Source organism: Gopherus evgoodei, chromosome 2 (genome assembly GCF_007399415.2).
Source record: "Gopherus evgoodei ecotype Sinaloan lineage chromosome 2, rGopEvg1_v1.p, whole genome shotgun sequence".
NCBI classification, from domain to species: Eukaryota; Metazoa; Chordata; order Testudines; family Testudinidae; genus Gopherus; species Gopherus evgoodei.
Genome location: NC_044323.1, coordinates 247,562,395 through 247,581,904, shown reverse-complemented (window position 1 = coordinate 247,581,904; position 19,510 = coordinate 247,562,395). Strand labels below are relative to the sequence as shown.

The 19,510-nt window shown below is 43.0% G+C and overlaps 1 protein-coding gene across 4 annotated transcripts in view; it reads right to left on the bottom strand.

The window, feature by feature from the left end:
* Nucleotides 1-19,510, bottom strand: part of RALYL (RALY RNA binding protein like) — a 655,965-nt gene that overhangs the window by 45,977 nt on the left and 590,478 nt on the right. For all 4 annotated transcript variants that reach the window (XM_030553367.1, XM_030553368.1, XM_030553369.1 and 1 more), the window contains 2 exons: nt 13,994-14,041; nt 3,804-3,967 (listed from right to left, as the gene is read on the bottom strand). In XM_030553367.1, coding sequence (XP_030409227.1) covers nt 3,804-3,967; nt 13,994-14,041 — 212 coding nt within the window. The remainder of the gene's footprint in view (nt 1-3,803; nt 3,968-13,993; nt 14,042-19,510) is intronic.

Sequence of the window (19,510 nt, the reverse complement as noted above, 5' to 3'; positions counted from 1 at the left end):
CAACAATCCTGTTAATATACCCCAGAATATTAGCCTTTTTTGCAGCTGCATCACCTTTGTCTCAAATTCAGTTTGTGATCCATGATAACCTCCAGACCCTTTCTAGCAGTGCTATTACCTAGCCATTTATTCCCTATTTTGTAGTTGTGCATGTGATTTTTTTCTTTCCTAAGTGAAATACTTTGCATTTTTTGTTATTGAATTTCATTTTGTTGAAGTCAGATCAATTCTCCAATTTGTCAAGGTTTTTTTGAATTCTTATCCTGTTTTCTAAAGTGCTTGTAACTCCTCCCAGTTTGGTGTCATCTGGATATTTTATAAGCATCCTCTCCACTCCATTATCCAAGTCATTAATGAAAATATTGAATAGTACTACACCCAGAACTCTCCTCTGTGGGACCCCACTAGATGTACTCTCCCAGTTTGACAGTGAACCATTGATAACTACGTTTTCAGTATGGTCTTTCAACCAGCTGAGCACCTACCTTATAGTCATTTCATAACAGATCACATTTCCACAATTTGCTTATGAGAATGTCATACGGGATTGTCAAAAGCCATACTAAAATCAAGATATATCACATCCACTGCTTCCCCCCATCCTCTAGGCCAGTAACCCTGTCAAAGAAGGAAATTAGTTTGGTTTGGCATGATTTGTTCTTCACAAATCCATGTTGACTGTTCCCTATAACCCTATTCTCCTCCAGATGCTTACAAACTGATTGTTTAACAATTTGTTCCAGTATCTTTCCAGGTATCGAAGTTAGGCTGACTGGTCTATAATTCGCTTTGTCCTCTATGTTCCCCCTTTTAAAATACTGATACTATCTTTGTCCTTCTGCATTCTTCTGGGACCTCACCTGACATTATTAAAGATAATTGTTAATGATTCCAAGATTGCTTCAGCTTCTTCCTTAAGTACCTTAGCATGAATTTCATCAGGCCTTGCCAACTTGAATACATCTAACTTATATAAATGTTCTTTAACCTGTTCTTTCCCTACTTTGGTTTGCATTCCTTCCCCCTTGTTGTTAATATTAATTAAGTTGAGTATCTGGTCACCATTAAACTTTTAAGTGAAGACTGAAATAAAATAGGCATCAAACACCTCAGCTTTCTTGGTGTCATTACTTATTAGTTATCCTTCCCCACTAAGTGGAGGACCTACATGTTCCTTCATCTTTCTCTTGCTTCTGATGCATTAAAAAAAATCTCTTCTTATTGCCTTTTATGTCCCTTGCTAGGTGTATCTCATTTTGTGCCTCAGCCTCTCTGATTTTGTCTCTACATGAAGCTAGAAGCTATTCTTCTATACTCCTCCTTAGTCATTTCCACTTTTTGTAGGATTCCTTTTTGATTTTCAGGTCATTAAAGAACTCCTGATGGAGCCATATTGGTTCTTCCTATCTTTCCTTCACGTCCGGATACTTTGCAGTTGTGCCTTTAATATTGTCCTTAAGAAACTGCTAATGCTCCTGAACTCCTTTTCCTCCTTAGATTTTCTTTTATGGGACCTTACTTATCAGTTCTCTAAATTTGTGAAAGTCTGTTTTTTTGAAGTTTATTGTGATCATTCTGCTCACTCCTTTTCTTTAAAATAATGAAATCTACCATTTCAAGATCACTTTAACCCAGTTATCTTCCATCTTCAGATTCACTACCAATTCCTCCCTGTTGGTCAGAATCAAATCTAAAATGGCTGTCTATCTGGTGACTTCTTCAACTTTCTGGAACAAACTGATGTCCCCAATACATTCCAAGAACTTACTGGAAACTTTGTGTTTTCCCATATTACTTTTCTGACAGATGTCTGGGTAGTTAAAGTCCCTCAGTAGAAACATATCTTGTGTTTTGGTTATTTCTTTTATTTGTTCTAGAAATGCCTCATCTACAGCCTCTTCCTGATTTGGTGATTTATAGTAGACCCGTATTATGATATCATGCCTACTTTTTACTCTTTTCAACTTTACCCAGAGACTTTCAACTTGTTTGTCTCCCACTTCCTTCTGGATCTCAGTGGGGGAAAGTGGAAGTCCAGCGACTCAACAACTAGAAGATGCCATAGTCTGACCCCCCTCACAATGCCGAATACACAAGGTGCTGGTTGTATATAGGAATTGTTCTGGACACTGTAGTGGTAGTGGGGAGTAGAACCCCAGGAAGGAGGGTAGTCTCACAGTGAGTGCCATGGATGGGTCATGGTATTTGAGCAATCAAGGATGAACAGTTTGGAGACAGAAATTGAGAAGTTCTGCTCTTTCTATCCATCACCTCATGCTGTCCTTGCACAATCACTCCAATTACCCTGCACGCCCATCTCAGGCTGGGGCAATGCCTGTGGCTCGTTGCTGTACCCCATCATTGCCCAGCACTTCTCTCTAGTTTTATTACAGAAGGCCCAGAATCTGTAGAACATACATTTTCCTGTTAACATGACTGGTTTCTACTATTACCTGTCTCCAGTGGTTCTGTCCTGTACAAGGTACTACACCTATTCTATGACAGACAGTGAGTGTACCCTGCCCTGTCCTGTTTATGCTTTTACACACAAGGACACAATGGTGGCAAAACAGGTATTTCTTTGTGAGCCTCTGTGTCTAGCACCCGGGGATGTATTTTGGCAAACTCCATCACTCTGGGATGGGGTTGTTCAAGCAGGGAAAACCCACTATGTTATCTCATTATTATGATGTCATGTTTGTAAGCCTTTTCCTGTTTTAATTTCCTGTCATGTCTACTGTTGCTGAATTCATGTATTTTTCCTCTCTAGGGGCACTGTTAAGTGGTGTCCAGATCTGCTAAGAGGATCTTTCCTTAGGGCCCTCCATGCCCCCTAGTGCCAGGCTCTCATCCCCCTTTTCCTCTTTTTCCAGTGATGTTCCAGGGGGATTTATCACTCCACAGGAGGGGTAGGGAGAGAGAGATGGGTGCTGAAGAGACATGGGGAGTTAAGTGAATTTCCCAGGGCATGTTTTGGGGGGAGATGATGATGATGAGGGAAGTGGGTCAAGTTTATTTTTCATAAGTCCCTTATCTGAGTGCAACTAACAGACTACTTTGAATATTCTCTGCATGCGCAGCCCTGCTTCTTGAACACCAGCAAGACAGTTTTGCCTGCACTGATCCTGCTTCTGCCCTCCCCTGAAGTCAACAGCAAACAAAATCCTAATGATATCAATGAGAACAAGACTGGGCTCGTAATTCCCACTGAAATCCGTGGGAGAAGGATTGGGCCTCAAACTGCCTACAACAAAAAACCTGACAATGTTGCTTAATTACAGCCTATTTCCTTCATGTATAGCAGGTGCGTGAGCTTCCCGTCAATGGAGGTTTTAAGAACAGGCTAGACAAACACCTGTCAGGGATGGTCTAGTCATACTTAATCCTGCCTCAGTGTGGGGTGACCTCTTGAGGTCCTTTCCGGTCCCTATATTTCTATGATTCTATGAGATGCCAAGGAGATCTCATGGCATTGAAAGCTTGAACAAGCCACTTTTGAGGCAGAGGCAGATGAACATTAGACAAGTGTCAACATTAATTTTTAAATGATCTGTGACTGAAATACCATTGAAAAGATTCCCTCCAAACTTTGCAGAAATGTTTTCCTTGGCTTTCAGAGTAAGTCTGGCAATTTTCAAAGCCAAACTAATTTTTCAAGCAAAGGAATAAAGGGACTAAAACAAGGGGCTGCAATGGAAGATGGTAACAAACTTAACCAGAGAAATCATCATGATAACAGTTACAAAGTGTTTCCCCTTATTAAAGCCAGTTCCAAGATAAGCTAACTGATATAAGCAACTTACATTTGGATCCTGAAGAAGACGCTCCACTAGACGTTGATCGCGATCCCCCTTTCATGGAAAAAACCCCTTTCCCTCTACGAGTGGCTGTCATGGCCACACGAGGGCGCTTCAATGGTATCACTGCACGAGGTGGTGGTGGGACACGACCATGGTAATCAAACAATCTGAGAAAAAATGAGAACAGTTTTACAAATGCTGAGATGTGATTTCATATCCTGGTGACCCTGTCAACTAAATTTTCATGTTATTTTAGAGGAAATTTCTCTTTGAAATCAATCACTTCTTATCACAGTCAAATTAGATTTCAAGGACCTCTGCACATTAAGTGCCATATTTGGATTTCAGTCACAGCCCAGTGTGTATAGCTCTCAGATTTTGTATAATTTAAATGAGGGATGCTTTATGGAGCTCTGTTATTTGCATCATGGAAAATCCATCTCCTGCTCTCTGCAGATCCCCTGCATTTCACTGCGCACAAATAACTGCTGCACGTTTTGTCGTGATGACATTTTGACTCCTTTATTACATGCATGGGTCTAGATTTTAGTTTTCCAACTCCATACTGCACATGCATTAAAGAAGATGAACAGTCCTGAGACCAAACATTGCCTTAAAGAAATATAGCGCAACAGTGTCATGATGCCAAATGATGGATTTCACCACCCATGCAACTGCATAAGGGACATTTCACTGAGAGAGGTGTGCATCCCTCAGAGGAAGGCATTAAAAGAGTGGAACCTGTCTAAGACAGAGTGACATGTATTTGTATTCTTTTTAATAAAAAATAGAATACTTTGAAACCACCAAAACTCCTAGGACTACTTTAATGGATACCCCTGGTGTGGGCCTTCTACATTATGGCAACTATGAATTCAAAAAACTCCCATTTAAGTAAATAAAAATACTCCCTAAGTCCCCACAATGGAGTGTTCCACAACTAAATTCCTTGAATCCTAAGCACAGTGGATCAATACCAATTCACGAATCTGTGCAAAAGTCAGGGAACACGGGGAGAGAGATAAAAAGATGACACAAAGCCTAGGAAACACATATAGAACATAAAAGCTGTGGGCTAGGGAGGGGATAAAAACCTGGAAGATCTAGGCAAAGGGATTTCACCATTTCATTTATATTAACTTGCCCCTTCTTGCAAGTCCCCTTGCAGCTCTATGGTGATCAGTTTCTGGGGGTGGGAAGGAGCAGCAAGGGATGGTGATGAGTGGACACCAAAAGGTGGTCTGAGGTTTCCTGAGCACTGTAATAATGCCCGCAGGCAGAGCTTGGGGGCTAGCTTCTGCTGCTGCTGTTAGGGGAGCCAGGTTGCCAAGGGCTTAGAGGGAGATAAAGGGAGTGGTCAGGAGGTGGAATGCAGGTATAATTTACAAATAGTCCTGGTCTCTGGTGGATCTCAGCATATATATACGTTCTTTGTGCTGAACTTCCTTCCTGTTACTCTGGGACGTGAACACCAAATCCGATGGAACATTGAGGAGGAAAATCTGCTAATAAAAACTCAATTTCCAGTCAACTTTGCAGAAATAGCAGGGAAAGAAATTTGCTGTTTGTGCAGTGCGGCTATATAGTCCCTTCAAACTTCAGTGATATCTAATAATAATATTTATATAGTGCTTCATTTTCAGAGCAACCCTGACACATCTCCTGTGACTGAGTTAGGTAAATATGGGAAAGAGAGGCACAGAAAGAATAAGGACTTACTCAGTGTCAAATATCAAATCAGAACCAGACCCGGAATTAGAACTCAGGTCTCCCAGGAGATATCAGACCCACTTCCACAAACCTCCTCCAGCTGTAGGAACTTCTGAGGCTGGGTAGGGACCTTCCTGCAGCAGGGGGAGGCACTCAGAGGTGGGTCTGATCTCCCTCCACAGAACTGCTATGCAAAGGAAGGACAAGTCAGTCTTGTTTGTTTGTTTGGTGGTTTGAAGGACCCGTGTTCTGTGGCTGGCAATTGGAGGCCATGAGCTTCAAAGGAAGGTTTGAAAGCTCGAAGCCTCTGGTAATTGGCTGAGCCTTAATAGAAGGCGGGGCATTAACTCAGGCCAGGGCTTTATAAAGCCGCGCACAAGAGACCAGGGAGCTTGCAAACAAGGGCTGCTAACAGGGAGTTTTGCAAGGGAGTTCTTCAGGTGAAGGAGGAGCAAATACAGCATCTGTGGGGTAAGTTACTGTCTGTAGTGTGTGTAGGTGTTACTTGCTGTGTGCTGTGTGCTGAGCATGTGTTTGTCAGTCTGTTTGTTTGTGTGGTGGTTTGAAGGACCATGTGCTGTGGCTGGCAGTTGGAGGCCGTGAGCTTCAAAGGAAGGTTTGAAAGCTCGAAGTCTCTGGTAATTGGCTGAGCCTTAATCAGTAGGTGGGGCATTAACTCAGGCCAGGGCTTTATAAAGCTGCGCATAAGCAACCAGGGGCTGCTAACAGGGAGTTTTGCAAGGGAGTTTGGAAGAGGAGTGGGAAGGGAGGGGAGGTCCCTTGTCGGTCCTACCTGTTCCCCTGTAGTCCCCTTCAAATCTGTAATCCAAACCATATTCTAAAACCCCTTTCTTTAAACCACCCTTTCATTAACTAGGAGACAATGCAGGCAGAAGCCCAGCAGCAGAGTGGGGGCTATCCAGTTTATTGCACTGAGTGTAGCATGTATGATTACCTGCCCTATGGGCGGGTGGTGTATGTGTGCAGTGGTGCAAGGAGCTCTTGGCCCTCAGAGACCACGTACGGACTTTGGAGGCCAGGGTGGAGGAACTGGAGGAGCTAAGGGAGGCAGAGAAGTACGTTGATGAGGCTTTCCAGGACACTGTAGAATTGTCCCACCTCCGCTCAGACAGCCTCTGTGCTGTTGAGGAGGAAGAAAGGCCCAGGGAAACAGAGCAGTCAATGGGAGCAGAGGTAAACCTTCCCATAGTTGGGACCCTCCTTTCAGATGGTGCTGGGGTTGCCTCTCGCACTGAGGTTACCTCTCCGGGGGAGGGAACTCCAGTTGCTAGGAAAAGGCAGTTGTTAGTAATGGGAGATTCAATCATTAGAAACATAGATAGATCGGTTTGTGATGACCGGGAGAACCGTATGGTGACTTGCCTGCCTGGTGCGAAGATTGTGGATCTCTCGAGGCATCTAGACAGACCTATGTGTAGTGCTGGGGAGGAGCCGATGGTCGTGGTACATGTAGGTACCGAGAAATAGGGAAGGGTAGGAGGGATGTCCTGGAAGGCAAATTTAGGCTGCTAGGGAAGAGACTGAAATCCAGGACCTCTATGGCGGCATTCTCAGAAATGCTCCCAGTTCCACGCACAGGGCCAGGTAGGCAGGCAGAGCTTCAGAGTCTCAATGCGTGGATGAGACAATGGTGTAGAGAGGAGGGGTTTACGTTCATTAGGAACTGGGGAAACTTTTGGGATGGAGGGAGCCTATACAGGAGAGCTGGGCTCCACCTAAACCAAAGTGGAACCAGACTGCTGGCACTAAACATTAAAAAGGTTGTAGAGCAGTTTTTAAACTAGGAGATGGGGGAAAGACGACTGCTGCAGAGGAGCATGTGGATCGGACACAGATTTCTCTTAGGGGAGAGTCTGATGATAGGGAATCTCCAGGTTATAGTCAGGAACAGAGGACGGAAGAGGATAATGTAAGGGCCGGATCAGATGATAAACAGTCACATAAAAAAGAATCTGGCACATCAGAAAAGGGCAGACAAATAAACAGGGACAAGTTTTTAAAGTGCTTGTACACAAATACTAGAAGTCTAAATAATAAGATGGGTGAACTAGAGTGCCTTTTGATAAAGGAGGATATTGATATAATAGGCATCACAGAAACCTGGTGGACTGAGAGCAATCAATGGGACACAATCATTCCGGGGTACAAAATATATCAGAAGGACAGAACAGGTCATGCAGGGGGAGGAGTGGCACTATATGTGAAAGAAAATGTAGATTCAAATGAAGTAAAAATCTTAAGCGAATCCACATGTTCCATAGAATCGCTATGGATAGAAATTTCATGCTCTAATAAAAATATTATCGACCACCTGACCAGGACAGTAATAGTGATGATGAAATGCTAAGGGAAATTAGAGAGGCTATCAAAATTAAGAACCCAATAAAAGTGGGGGATTTCAATTATCCCCATATTGACTGGGAACATTTCACTTCAGGACGAAATGCAGAGATAAAATTTCTCAATACTTTAAATGACTACTTCATGGAGCAGCTGGTATGGGAACCCACAATGGGACAGGCAACTCTAGATTTAATCCTGAGCGGAGCACAGGAGCTGGTCCACGAGGTAACTATAGCAGGACCGCTTGGAAATAGTGACCATAATACAATAGCATTCAACATCCCTGTGGGGGGAAGAACACCTCAACAGCCCAACACTGTGGCATTTAATTTCAAAAGAGGGAACTATACAAAAATGAGGGGGTTAGTTAAACAAAAGTTAAAAGGTACAGTGACTAAAGTGAAATCCCTGCAAGTTGCATGGGTCCTTTTTAAAAGCACCATAATAGAGGCCCAACTTCAATGTATACCCCAAATTAAGAAACACAGTAAAAGAACTAAAAAGGAGCCACTGTGGCTTAAAAACCATGTAAAAGAAGCAGTGATAGATAAAAAGACTTCCTTTAAAAAGTGGAAGTCAAATCCTAGTGAGGCAAATAGAAAGGAGCACAAACACTGCAGCTTAAGTGCAAGAGTGTAATAAGAAAAGCCAAAGAGGAGTTTGAAGAACAGCTAGCCAAAAACTCCAAAGGTAATAACAAAATGTTTTTTAAGTACATCAGAAGCAGGAAGCCTGCTAAACAACCAGTGGGGCCTCTTGACGATCGAGATACAAAAGGAGCGCTTAAAGACGATAAAGTCATTGCAGAGAAACTAAATGGATTCTTTGCTTCAGTCTTCACTGCTGAGGATGTTAGGGAGATTCCCAAACCTGAGCCGGCTTTTGTAGGTGACAAATCTGAGGAGCTGTCACAGATTGAAGTGTCACTAGAGGAGGTTTTGGAATTAATTGATAAACTCAACATTAACAAGTCACCGGGACCAGATGGCATTCACCCAAGAGTTCTGAAAGAACTCAAATGTGAAGTTGCGGAACTATTAACTAAGGTTTGTAACCTGTCCTTTAAATTGGCTTCGGTACCCAATGACTGGAAGTTAGCTAATGTAACGGCAATATTTAAAAAGGGCTCTAGACGTGATCCCGGCAATTACAGACCGGTAAGTCTAACGTCGGTACTGGGCAAATTAGGCGAAACAATAGTTAAGAATAAAATTGTCAGACACATAGAAAAACATAAACTGTTGAGCAATAGTCAACATGGTTTCTGTGGTTTCTGTAATGGGAAATCGTGTCTTACTAATCTATTAGAGTTCTTTGAAGGGGTCAACAAACATGTGAACAAGGGGGATCCAGTGGACACAGTATACTTAGATTTCCAGAAAGCCTTTGACAAGGTCCCTCACCAAAGGCTCTTACGTAAATTAAGCTGTCATAGGATAAAAGGGAAGGTCCTTTCATGGACTGAGAACTGATTAAAAGACAGGGAACAAAGGGTAGGAATTAATGGTAAATTCTCAGAATGGAGAGGGGTAACTAGTGTTGTTCCTCAAGGGTCAGTCCTAGGACCAATTCTATTTAATTTATTCATAAATGATCTGGAGAAAGGGGTAAACAGTGAGGTGGCAAAGTTTGCAGAGGATACTAAACTACTCAAGATAGTTAAGACCAAAGCAGATTGTGAAGAACTTCAAAAAGACCTCACAAAACTAAGTGATTGGGCAACAAAATGGCAAATGAAATTTAATGTGGATAAATGTAAAGTAATGCACATTGGAAAAAATAACCCCAACTATACATACAATATGATGGGGCCTAATTTAGCTACAACGAGTCAGGAAAAAGATCTTGGAATCATCGTGGATAGTTCTCTGAAGATGTCCACGCAGTGCGCAGAGGTGGTCAAAAAAGCAAACAGGATGTTAGGAATCATTAAAAAGGGGATAGAGAATAAGACTGAGAATATTTTATTACCGTTATATAAATCCATGGTATGCCCACATCTCAAATACTGTGTACAGATGTGGTCTCCTCACCTCAAAAAAGATATTCTAGCACTAGAAAAGGTTCAGAAAAGGGCAACTAAAATGATTAGGGGTTTGGAGAGGGTCCCATATGAGGAAAGATTAAAGAGGCTAGGCCTCTTCAGCTTGTAAAAGAGGAGACTAAGGGGAGGATATGATAGAGGTATATAAAATAATGAGTGATGTGGAGAAAGTGGATAAGGAAAAGTTATTTACATATTCCCATAATACAAGAACTAGGGGTCACCAAATGAAATTAATAGGTAGCAGGTTTAAAACAAATAAAAGGAAGTTCTTCTTCACACAGTGCACAGTCAACTTGGGGAACTCCTTACCAGAGGAGGTTGTGAAGGCTGGGACTATAACAATGTTTAAAAGGGAACTGGATAAATTCATGGTGGCTAAGTCCATAAATGGCTATTAGCCAGGAAGGGTAAAGAATGGTGTCCCTAGCCTCTGTTCATCAGAGGATGGAGATGGATGGCAGGAGAGAGATTACTTGATCATTGCCTATTAGGTTCACTCCCTTTGGGGCACCTGACATTGGCCACTGTCGGTAGACAGATACTGGGCTAGATGGACCTTTGGTCTGACCCGGTACGGCCGTTCTTATGTTCTTATGTTATGTTAAGTCCTGTCCCTCCCCATCCCAGCAGAGACTCACAGCTGGGAGCCCCCTGGCTGAGGTGCTCCCCAAGTCAGGGGATATCGGACCCACCTCCAGAAGTCTCCTCCAGCTGCAGAACCTCCAGGGCTGGAGCTTCCTGCAGCAGGGAGAGGCACTTCGAGGTGGGTCTGATTTCCCCCTGAAAGAGAGCGGCTGTGCAGGGGGAGGACAAGTCCTTTCCCTTCTCAGCCCAGCCAGGACTTGCAACTAGGAAGCCCCCTGGCTGGAGCACTCCCAGAAGCAAGGAAGAGATCAGATTTCACGGGGAAGGACTTATTTCATGGTCTGTAACACATTTTTCACTGCCATGAAATTGGTAAGGCCCTAATTATAAATCATATGACTTGCCATATGGGATCCAACCAGTGCACCACTATCCTGATAGATGGTGACCAGTATACAAAGTTTCAACAGAGGTGTAAGATATATGTAGTGGACTGTTCTAGAATTACCTGTCCACATTGGAATTTTCTACCTAATCTCCAACAGTTAGAATTTGGGTGTGACACAGAGGCTCTTTGGCAAAGTATCCCCCCGTTCTTTGCAAACAACTCTCCCCTCAGACATGACAAACTCACTACATTAAACATGTCTTGCAGGACATTTATCCATAAAGATTAAGGTCTACAGAAAGCTAACTTGTCAAGATTCATAATCATTGTGAGATGTATGCATGGGTAATATTTAAGGAAGAATGTAATTATATTGAAATATGCTTTATGGACTTGGAGTAAGAGATAGTCACCACAAGATCATATGTCCAGCTAATGGCCCATTCAAGGGAGTTGCCCTACCCTGGTTAGCCGGTGATGTAATGCAAAGCTCAGTTGTCTAACTTTGCTTCATCCCAAGACTATGAATGAAAAACAATCAGAGACAACCACAAAAAATCGCAACCCCTTGAAGGCAAAAGAAGGAACATTACACCAGACAACCACCCTATGAATAAAGATAAAAGACACTTTTGGTATCACACAGGGTGGAGAAAGGCACCCTGTATCCTTTCACTGAGAACACATCTTGGGGAGCTGAGATGTTCTCATGAAAAATTGGCTCCTGGCTCCTGTGAAGCTGGCTAGCTCTGTAACAGACTGAACTTTGTAATGGAAAACCTATTATTAGATAAGAAAGGTAACTCTTAATAAGAGTAGACCCAGCTTTGCTTTTTATGATTTTGTTTTGGATCATAACCATTTGTTTCCACCACTCACTCTTGTTTCTAGTTAGCTCTCCATTCTTTCTTAAATATCCCTTTTATTAAAAGTGGTGATTGTTATATAGGAATGGGATTTAAGTTTAAACTGGAGTACACTGCTCCTCTGGGGCAAAGGATCTGGAATTTCTGTGAGTAACCAGTGTCAGGGCAGGGACTGGATACCACAGAGGAATGAATCAAAGGGATTGGAGTACACCGGTTGTTAACCTGCAAGGCAAAGGCCAGAGAAGAGCACTTTAGTGGCTAATAGCCTGGTTGTGTTGGAAAGCTAACTCCAGCCACCACAGGCAAGACCATAGACTGTTTCTTGTTCTTGTCTGAAGAGAAACAGTAAATAGGAGTGCCCAGTTCTACACCATGCTTTCTCTCTCGGCTACTCGCTATTTTGTATACCTCTATCACATTCCCCCTCATTCATCTTTTCTCTAAATTAAACACTCCCAATCTTTTCAATCTGTCTTCATATTTCTTATCTCCAATCATTCTTGTTGCCTTTGTATTACACCTAGATTACTGAATCCTCTATAGAGTTGCAGAAGTCACATAACTTTCATGCTTGCGGAGAATCAGTCACAAAAAAGTACTTTGTGAAATGCTTGTACCATCATAGCAACTCCAATCAAGAAATTCAGAGCAACAAACCAGGGAATGTGAAAACACCACAAATTAACCTCTCTTAGGACAAGGTCACTATACTATTACCAGGGTCTATACTATTACCAGTGGGACTATGATGAAGTGCTGGCTCGCAGTTCCAAATGTCCACCACTTTCAGTGCTGCCTGAGGTGTTAGAGTAATTGAGTAAGGCAGTATTTCCCAAACTTGGGATGCTGCTTGTGTAGGGAAAGCCTCTGGCAGGCCAGGCCGATTTGTTTACCTTCCCCATCCACAGGTCCAGCCAATCATGGCTCCCACTGGCTGTGGTTCACTCTCTGGGCCAATGGGAGATGCTGGAAGTGGTGTGGGTTGGGGGACATACTGGCTGCCACTTCCAGCAGTTCCCATTGGCCTGCAGTGGCAAACCATGGTCAGTGGGAGCTGTGATCAGCCGGATCTGCGGACGCGGCAGGTAAACAAACCAGCCCGCCCCACCAGGGGCTTTCCTGACACAAGCGGCATCCCAAGTTTGGGAAACACTGGAGTAAGGGATGCAAAACAAACAGCCACAAAGGAACCAGCACAGTTGGCCTATTGGATGAAAATGTCTTTGTTTCTAAAATGCTTCCAAGTATAGATTTACAGGACACATTATCCCTTCATTTGTTTTCTCCCTAAAATTTCAGGGCCCAATTCTGTTCCTGCTTTGTTCCCTTTGCCCTGAATAAAGGGGTTCCCCTGCAGGCATAGTGATGGCAGAGCAGTCCCACGCTAGCCTCCTGTGCAGCCGCAGTGTAGGCATGTGCTGGAGGCAGGCTTATAAACAGGAGGGAAGAGGTATAGTGAAAGAGCACAAAAGGCAGCTATGCGAGGTAGCACTTGAGGTAACACTTGGTACTGCTCGGACTCACACCAAGGGATGGGAAGACCCTGGATCAAGAGAGAATTTGGAGGGAACAAAGGTGGCATTAAGACCTCCTCACTCACTGTTGGTCTGTTCTTCGTGCAAGGTGCTGTAAAAAAATGACCCTCCTCTGTTCTGCATACCCTATCTGAAACTATACTGCTGTAATTGCCACAAAATAGTGTATGCAAATAATTACATGATAGCAGATCTCTTCAGCTTTCTAGAGAGAGGCCTGAAAGAACACATTTCTCAGGAGACATTTCACAAATATAAACATCAAGGCAAACACTTTTTCAAACTCTCATACTTAAAGAACTTCCACATCTACAATGTATCCCAGAGAAATCATATTGGGGAGAACTCTGCAGGGATAAGAAACCACAGGCTTTTCTTTTTATATCCTTTAATTTTTCAGTAAAGGAAAAGCTCAAAAAAAGGGCTTTCAGAGAGTCAGGACACCAACAGAACTGCTTAACGTGAAAAAATGGGAGGACATGGGGAGTGGGGGGATGAATCTTCAAAGTTTTCTGTAAATCTCATCCTAAATTGAGTTTATTCCTAGAGTTTTTCCCTCAATATGCAATAAAGATAATTAAATATGAATATTGTGTAAAATTAAAACCCAAACCCTCTCTAAATTAATTATGTGACAGCATTATAAATAAATAGTGAAAACTGTGTAGGATCTGTAGAAATAAAACCGCACGTACCGATTGTAGAAATCATCTCTGTAGTAATCATAATCAAAGATATAACCTCTGTAGAAAGAACACAAACAGCAGTAATGAACTCGCATATAGAAAAATTATTTTCATTAAAATATTTGTGGTATTATTGTAATACTAATTTATTTTCACAATCAAAAACGTTTGAACACTGTTTCCAGCCACCCAAATTTATATAATTGTTAATGCATTAAAAGGATTTAGCACGGTCATTTCTAAATCTGATATGATGCATTTTGCATACTACCATGCTATTGTAGATTTGTGAATGTGAATTATTAACAGTTCCTGCACATAGCAATGAAAGAAGCTGGCAGCACATATGGAAAGAAATTAATACAGCATAACAGCTCTGTGATTAGATGACTATTAGAATAATTCTTAGGGCTCAAATGAGGCTAGGACTCCAAATCTGTGGCCTTCCTCTTCCCTCTTTCTGTGTCCATCTAGGTTATCCATTGTCCTGGGAAAGTCAGAAAACAAGTGCAAGAGTCAAAAATGCCTGTAATTAAGAACAACAGGCAAGGGATGAAAACATTTGACCCATGAGAACATGAGATGGTAGGACAGTTGCTGTCTGACCCTTCTAACTGAAAAAACCCTGAACATATACAAGGAGAAAGAGAAGCAATTCTAGGAAAACAGATGACATATCTTACAAACACTAACTTCTCCCTGAGGTTTGTTTTCATGCCGTTCCTTTAGGTTTTGAAAGGGAAATACATGCCACTTTGAGAGACATGGGAAGAAACTGTCTGGAGGCATAATGACTAAGGAGACATCCAGGGAAATAAATGCAGGTGGGAACTGGAAAGGCCTAGAGAACAACCATGTTTGAGATGGGAAGTGCAAAGTCAATTTAACATGGTCATTCCCGAGTATCCCAGTCACAATAATCACCTCTTGCCACTGTAGCAAGTGTCAGTAATGAAGTCTATCAGAGTGGCCAGAAAAAAGAAGACCGAGGAGCTGGTAAAAGGTCTGCACACAACAAAATGAGCTGCAGGGGATATTTTACTCTCCCAGCTACTGCAGGTAGTCGTCAAGGTCAGGGAAGACAAAACATACATTGCTTCAGCTGCCTGAGAGGATAAACTATTGCAAGTAAGTGGGGGTGAATCTCGTTATGAAGTGAGCCAGGAGAGTAGGAATAAAAGGGAAGAAGATACAGAAATTATCAAAGGAAAAAATAGATGATTTAGACAAGAAACTAGAAAAGGAAAAGGAGAGTGGGCGGGATTTAGAAATGATGAAGAAATAGAAGAAAATGTGTGCAGAAAAAAACAACACTGGAAACATAACAGTAGGTGTTTTATAAGGGATGGCTCTTCCCCATGTAGGATGTGTTTTGGACAATCTTTGTTTGCAGAGCTGATCAGAAAAAAAAAAAAGTCTGCTTAGAAGTCTTGATTTGCTCTGGGTTTCCCATCCAGGGACTCTGGGCCTTGTGTGAAGCTGACTTTGAGCCAGCAGCCATGCAGATGTTGCAGATTTCATTGAACCAGACCTTGGAAGTAGCAGGTCTGACCGAGCTGATTGCGGATCCAGAACTGGCAAGCACTGACTGCACTGATCTGCAGATCTGGCAAGCACTGATTGGAGTGGGGCCAGACATCCTGGGACTGAATCATAGAATCATAGAATATCAGGATTGGAAGGGACCTCAGGAGGTCATCTAGTCCAACCCCCTGCTCAAAGCAGGACCAATGCCCAACTAAATCATCCCAGCCAGGGCTTTGTCAAGCCTGACCTTAAAAACCTCTAAGGAAGGAGATTCCACAACCTCCCTAGGTAACCCATTCCAGTGCTTCACCAGCCTCCTAGTGAAAAAGTTTTTCCTAATATCCAAACTAAACCTCCCCCACTGCAACTTGAGACCATTACTCCTTGTTCTGTCATCTGCCACCACTGACAAGAGTCTAGATCCATCCTCTTTGGAACCCCCTTTCAGGTAGTTGAAAGCAGCTATCAAATCCCCCCTCATTCTTCTCTTCTGCAGACTAAACAATCCCAGTTCCCTCAGTCTCTTCTCATAAGTCATGTGCTCCAGCCCCCTAATAATTTTTGTAGCCCTCCACTGGACTCTCTCCAATTTTTCCACATCCTTCTTGTAATGTGGGGCCCAAATTGGGCACAATATTCCAGATGAGGCCTCACCAATGTTGAATAGAGGGGAATGATCACATCCCTCGATCTGCTGGCAATGCCCCTACTTATACAGCTCAAAATGCCATCAGCCTTCTTGGCAACAAGGGCACACTTCTGACTCATATCCAGCTTCTCATCCACTGTAACCCTTAGGTCCTTTTCTGCAGAACTGCTTCCTAGCCATTCGGTCCCTAGTCTGTAACAGTGAATGGGATTCTTCCGTCCTAAGTGCAGGACTCTGCACTTGTCCTTGTTGAACCTCATCAGGTTTCTTTTGGTCCAGTCCTCTAATTTGTCTGAAGCAGACAGGCTGAACAGAACCACCATTTGGCACCCATTTGACAACTCCTGAGTCTAATCACAAGTGAGTTTAGGTGGGCGAGGGTTGTTTTGTGAATAAAGAATTCTGAACCCCAACAAATTGGTTAATTAATAAGGGAGACTTGAGGGTTGCCCATGCTCCTCAGACACCCTTTAGGTTTTATAATTTCATTTTATTATAAAAATAGATGGTTATCTTGTTTCCCCCCAAATAAAAAGTATCTGTGGTTTCATATTCTTAAAGACTCCTGGTGAGTGCTTGTGAATGGGGAAGAAACAACTATAAAGATGGTGTGTGTGTGTGTGTGTGTGTGTGTGTGTGTGTGTGTGTGTGTGTGTGTGTGTGTGTGTGTGTGTGTGTGTGTGGTTTATATTCCTAAAACCTGGGAGTGGGTAAGTTTTTAGATGAGGGCTCCATCCCAACATTTTAGATAGGATCCTTAGACATATTATTGTACCTGGTCCTTGTTACTGCTAATGACCTAGCAAAGGGCTAGACTCCATCCTCCCCTGCTCCCTTTTGCCACTGAAAAGGGGGATAATGGCAGAAGGAGGAGGAGGAAACAAAGAGGGGAAATAAAATGAAAGCCTGAAACAATGAAAACCAAACCCCAAAACATGCCAGGAGCTCATGCCATGAATTATTCACTCAACCCTAAGGAAAGACCATACACGAGGACTCCAGAGTTCCCTTGTGCAACACAGAGCCAAGTTCCAAGGAGTCTCTTTCTGTGAGGCAGCTACAGGCCAGGGGAGAGAGGGTGTGTTGTGAAGACTGAGGCTCCGTGAGGAGAACTTGTGTGCTGGCCAAAAGCCCCATAAACAGGAGAGCTCAGCAAGCCACAGCAGTGGCCATAATCTAACTGTAAAAGTGCCTCACAACCTGAATATGGATTGAGGGTAGATTTCCTTCTCCCTAGCCCTTGTGATGGCTTTCTGTGCAAATTTATTCAGGCTTTGTACAGAGACCCAGGCCCCACCTTTTACCCATTGTTAGGCAAAACAGCAGCTGTTGGTTTTGCTCCTGAACACCAAGATGTTATCCTTATTTACAATACAGCTAATGCATACACTGTTAAGATGTTTTTCAAGTACTTTGCTGTGGGTAGGGACCATATTGTTTAAGCTCTCTTTTGCAATTAAAGCAAACTACTCTGTAAGGCCTTGGACTAGGTTTTCTAAATGTAACCACCATCTTTTATTTTGTCTTTCAGTCTCTAGCCATTCTACAAGATTAAGGGCACGTGGAAATCAGAGGTAGAAAAGCTATTGTTTTATTTACATCCATTCTCTAGCACAGAGTTTCTCAAACAGGGGTTGCCGCTCGTGTAGGGAAAGCCCCTGGCTGGCCGGGCCAATGTGTTTACCTGCCCGGCCAGGTCCAGCCAATCATGGCTCCCACTGGCCACGGATCGCTGCTCTGGGCCAATGGGAGCTGCTGGAAGTGGTGGCTAGTAAGTCCCTCAGCCCGCGCCACTTCCAGCAGCTCTCATTGGCCCGGAGCAGCAATCCGTGGCCAGTAGGAGCCGCGATCGGCCAGATCTGCGAACAGGGCAGGTAAACACACTGGCCCGGCCTGCCAGGGGCTTTCCCTACACAAGCAGTGACCCCTGTTTGAGAAACCCTGCTCCAGCATAACATTTTTAATTGACTACATGATTAACAGCTAAAATAAGTCTGAAATTAATATTTAATTGCATTATGGTTTTATGTGGAGGACAAAAGATAATTTAATGAGAGAGAGAGAGAAAGAGAGGGGAAAAAGGATAAATTTAATTTAAAAGGCCTGTCCAAAACATCATGAAAACCTGTCACTTGGGGTGAATTTAATTTACCTGCATAAAGACCAGATAACTAGGTTTTACATGGATGAAGTGCAGTGGAGCTGATGTGGCAAAATCCACTCCCACAAACCAAGGCTAAGGCAAAGATTTGAATTTCTGCTCCCGAGGCAGTTGCTGCTCTAGAGTATGGGGATGGACTCATGGCTGCGGTCCCTCTGTACTGCTTGTGTGGGGTGTGATGGGTACTGACTTCTCAGAAATATAGAGTTTTTGGAGCTGGTCAGAAAATTTCCAATGGCACATCTCATCTATTGGAAAATATTGATTTGTCAAAATCCCCACATTTTGCAGGAACATCTTGATTTTATTGACTCTTCTACTGGAAACCCGGAAAAGGGACCTGCCAGGTTTCTTTCCAACTTCCTTACCTCATGGGCTGCTGTAGAGCCCTGAAAGCCCTGGGAGCCCCAGCTCAAGCCAAGACTGTCAGAGAGTCTGGTTTCTTGGTAACCTGCCAGGCAGGCAGCCAGAGGACTGGGAGCCTCATCAATTTCATTTGGAATATGCCAAAAGGGGAATGTTGTTCTGTTTTTTAAAAAGAAAATTGCAGACTCCTCCCATTCCATGGGAAATTTCAAAATTGTGAGTTTTCATTCTGATGTGTAACGAATTGTTTTGAAATTTTGGAATTTCCATTGGAGTGGGAATTCCAGATTCTGACCTAGATGGTATGGGCTCTGCCACGTTCTTCTTTTCCTACATCCATTACCACCATCCACTCTAGCATAGAGAGACCTGCATGGACTTTCTGCCAGTGACTTGCCTTTGCATTGCCCTATCATGTGACTGAGGTCCTGATCTAGAACAGCACTTAAGCCTATCCTTTACTTTAAGCATGCAAGACTTCAGTGGGCTGCTTCATATGCTTAAAGTTAAGGACAGGCTTAAGAGCTTTGCTGGACTGGTGTAGAGGGTACCTTGAGTTGACACTTCACACCTATGTGAATTTCAGCCAGACAGAGTTCCTCATATTATTTTAAATATTCTTTAAATGTTGGCATCTAAAGAGATAGTTTATTTCAATTTAGTGAGTAATCTGAGGTGACCATTCACATCTGTGCTTTTGGGAAAACTGGTTTTACGCAACAAATCAACAATCTGAAAATTCCATTCCTTTGCTCTGTTTCATAGTCATCTGAGCTTGAAATGCAATCTTAATCTCCATGTCTCTGGGTTTGTAAACAAAGAG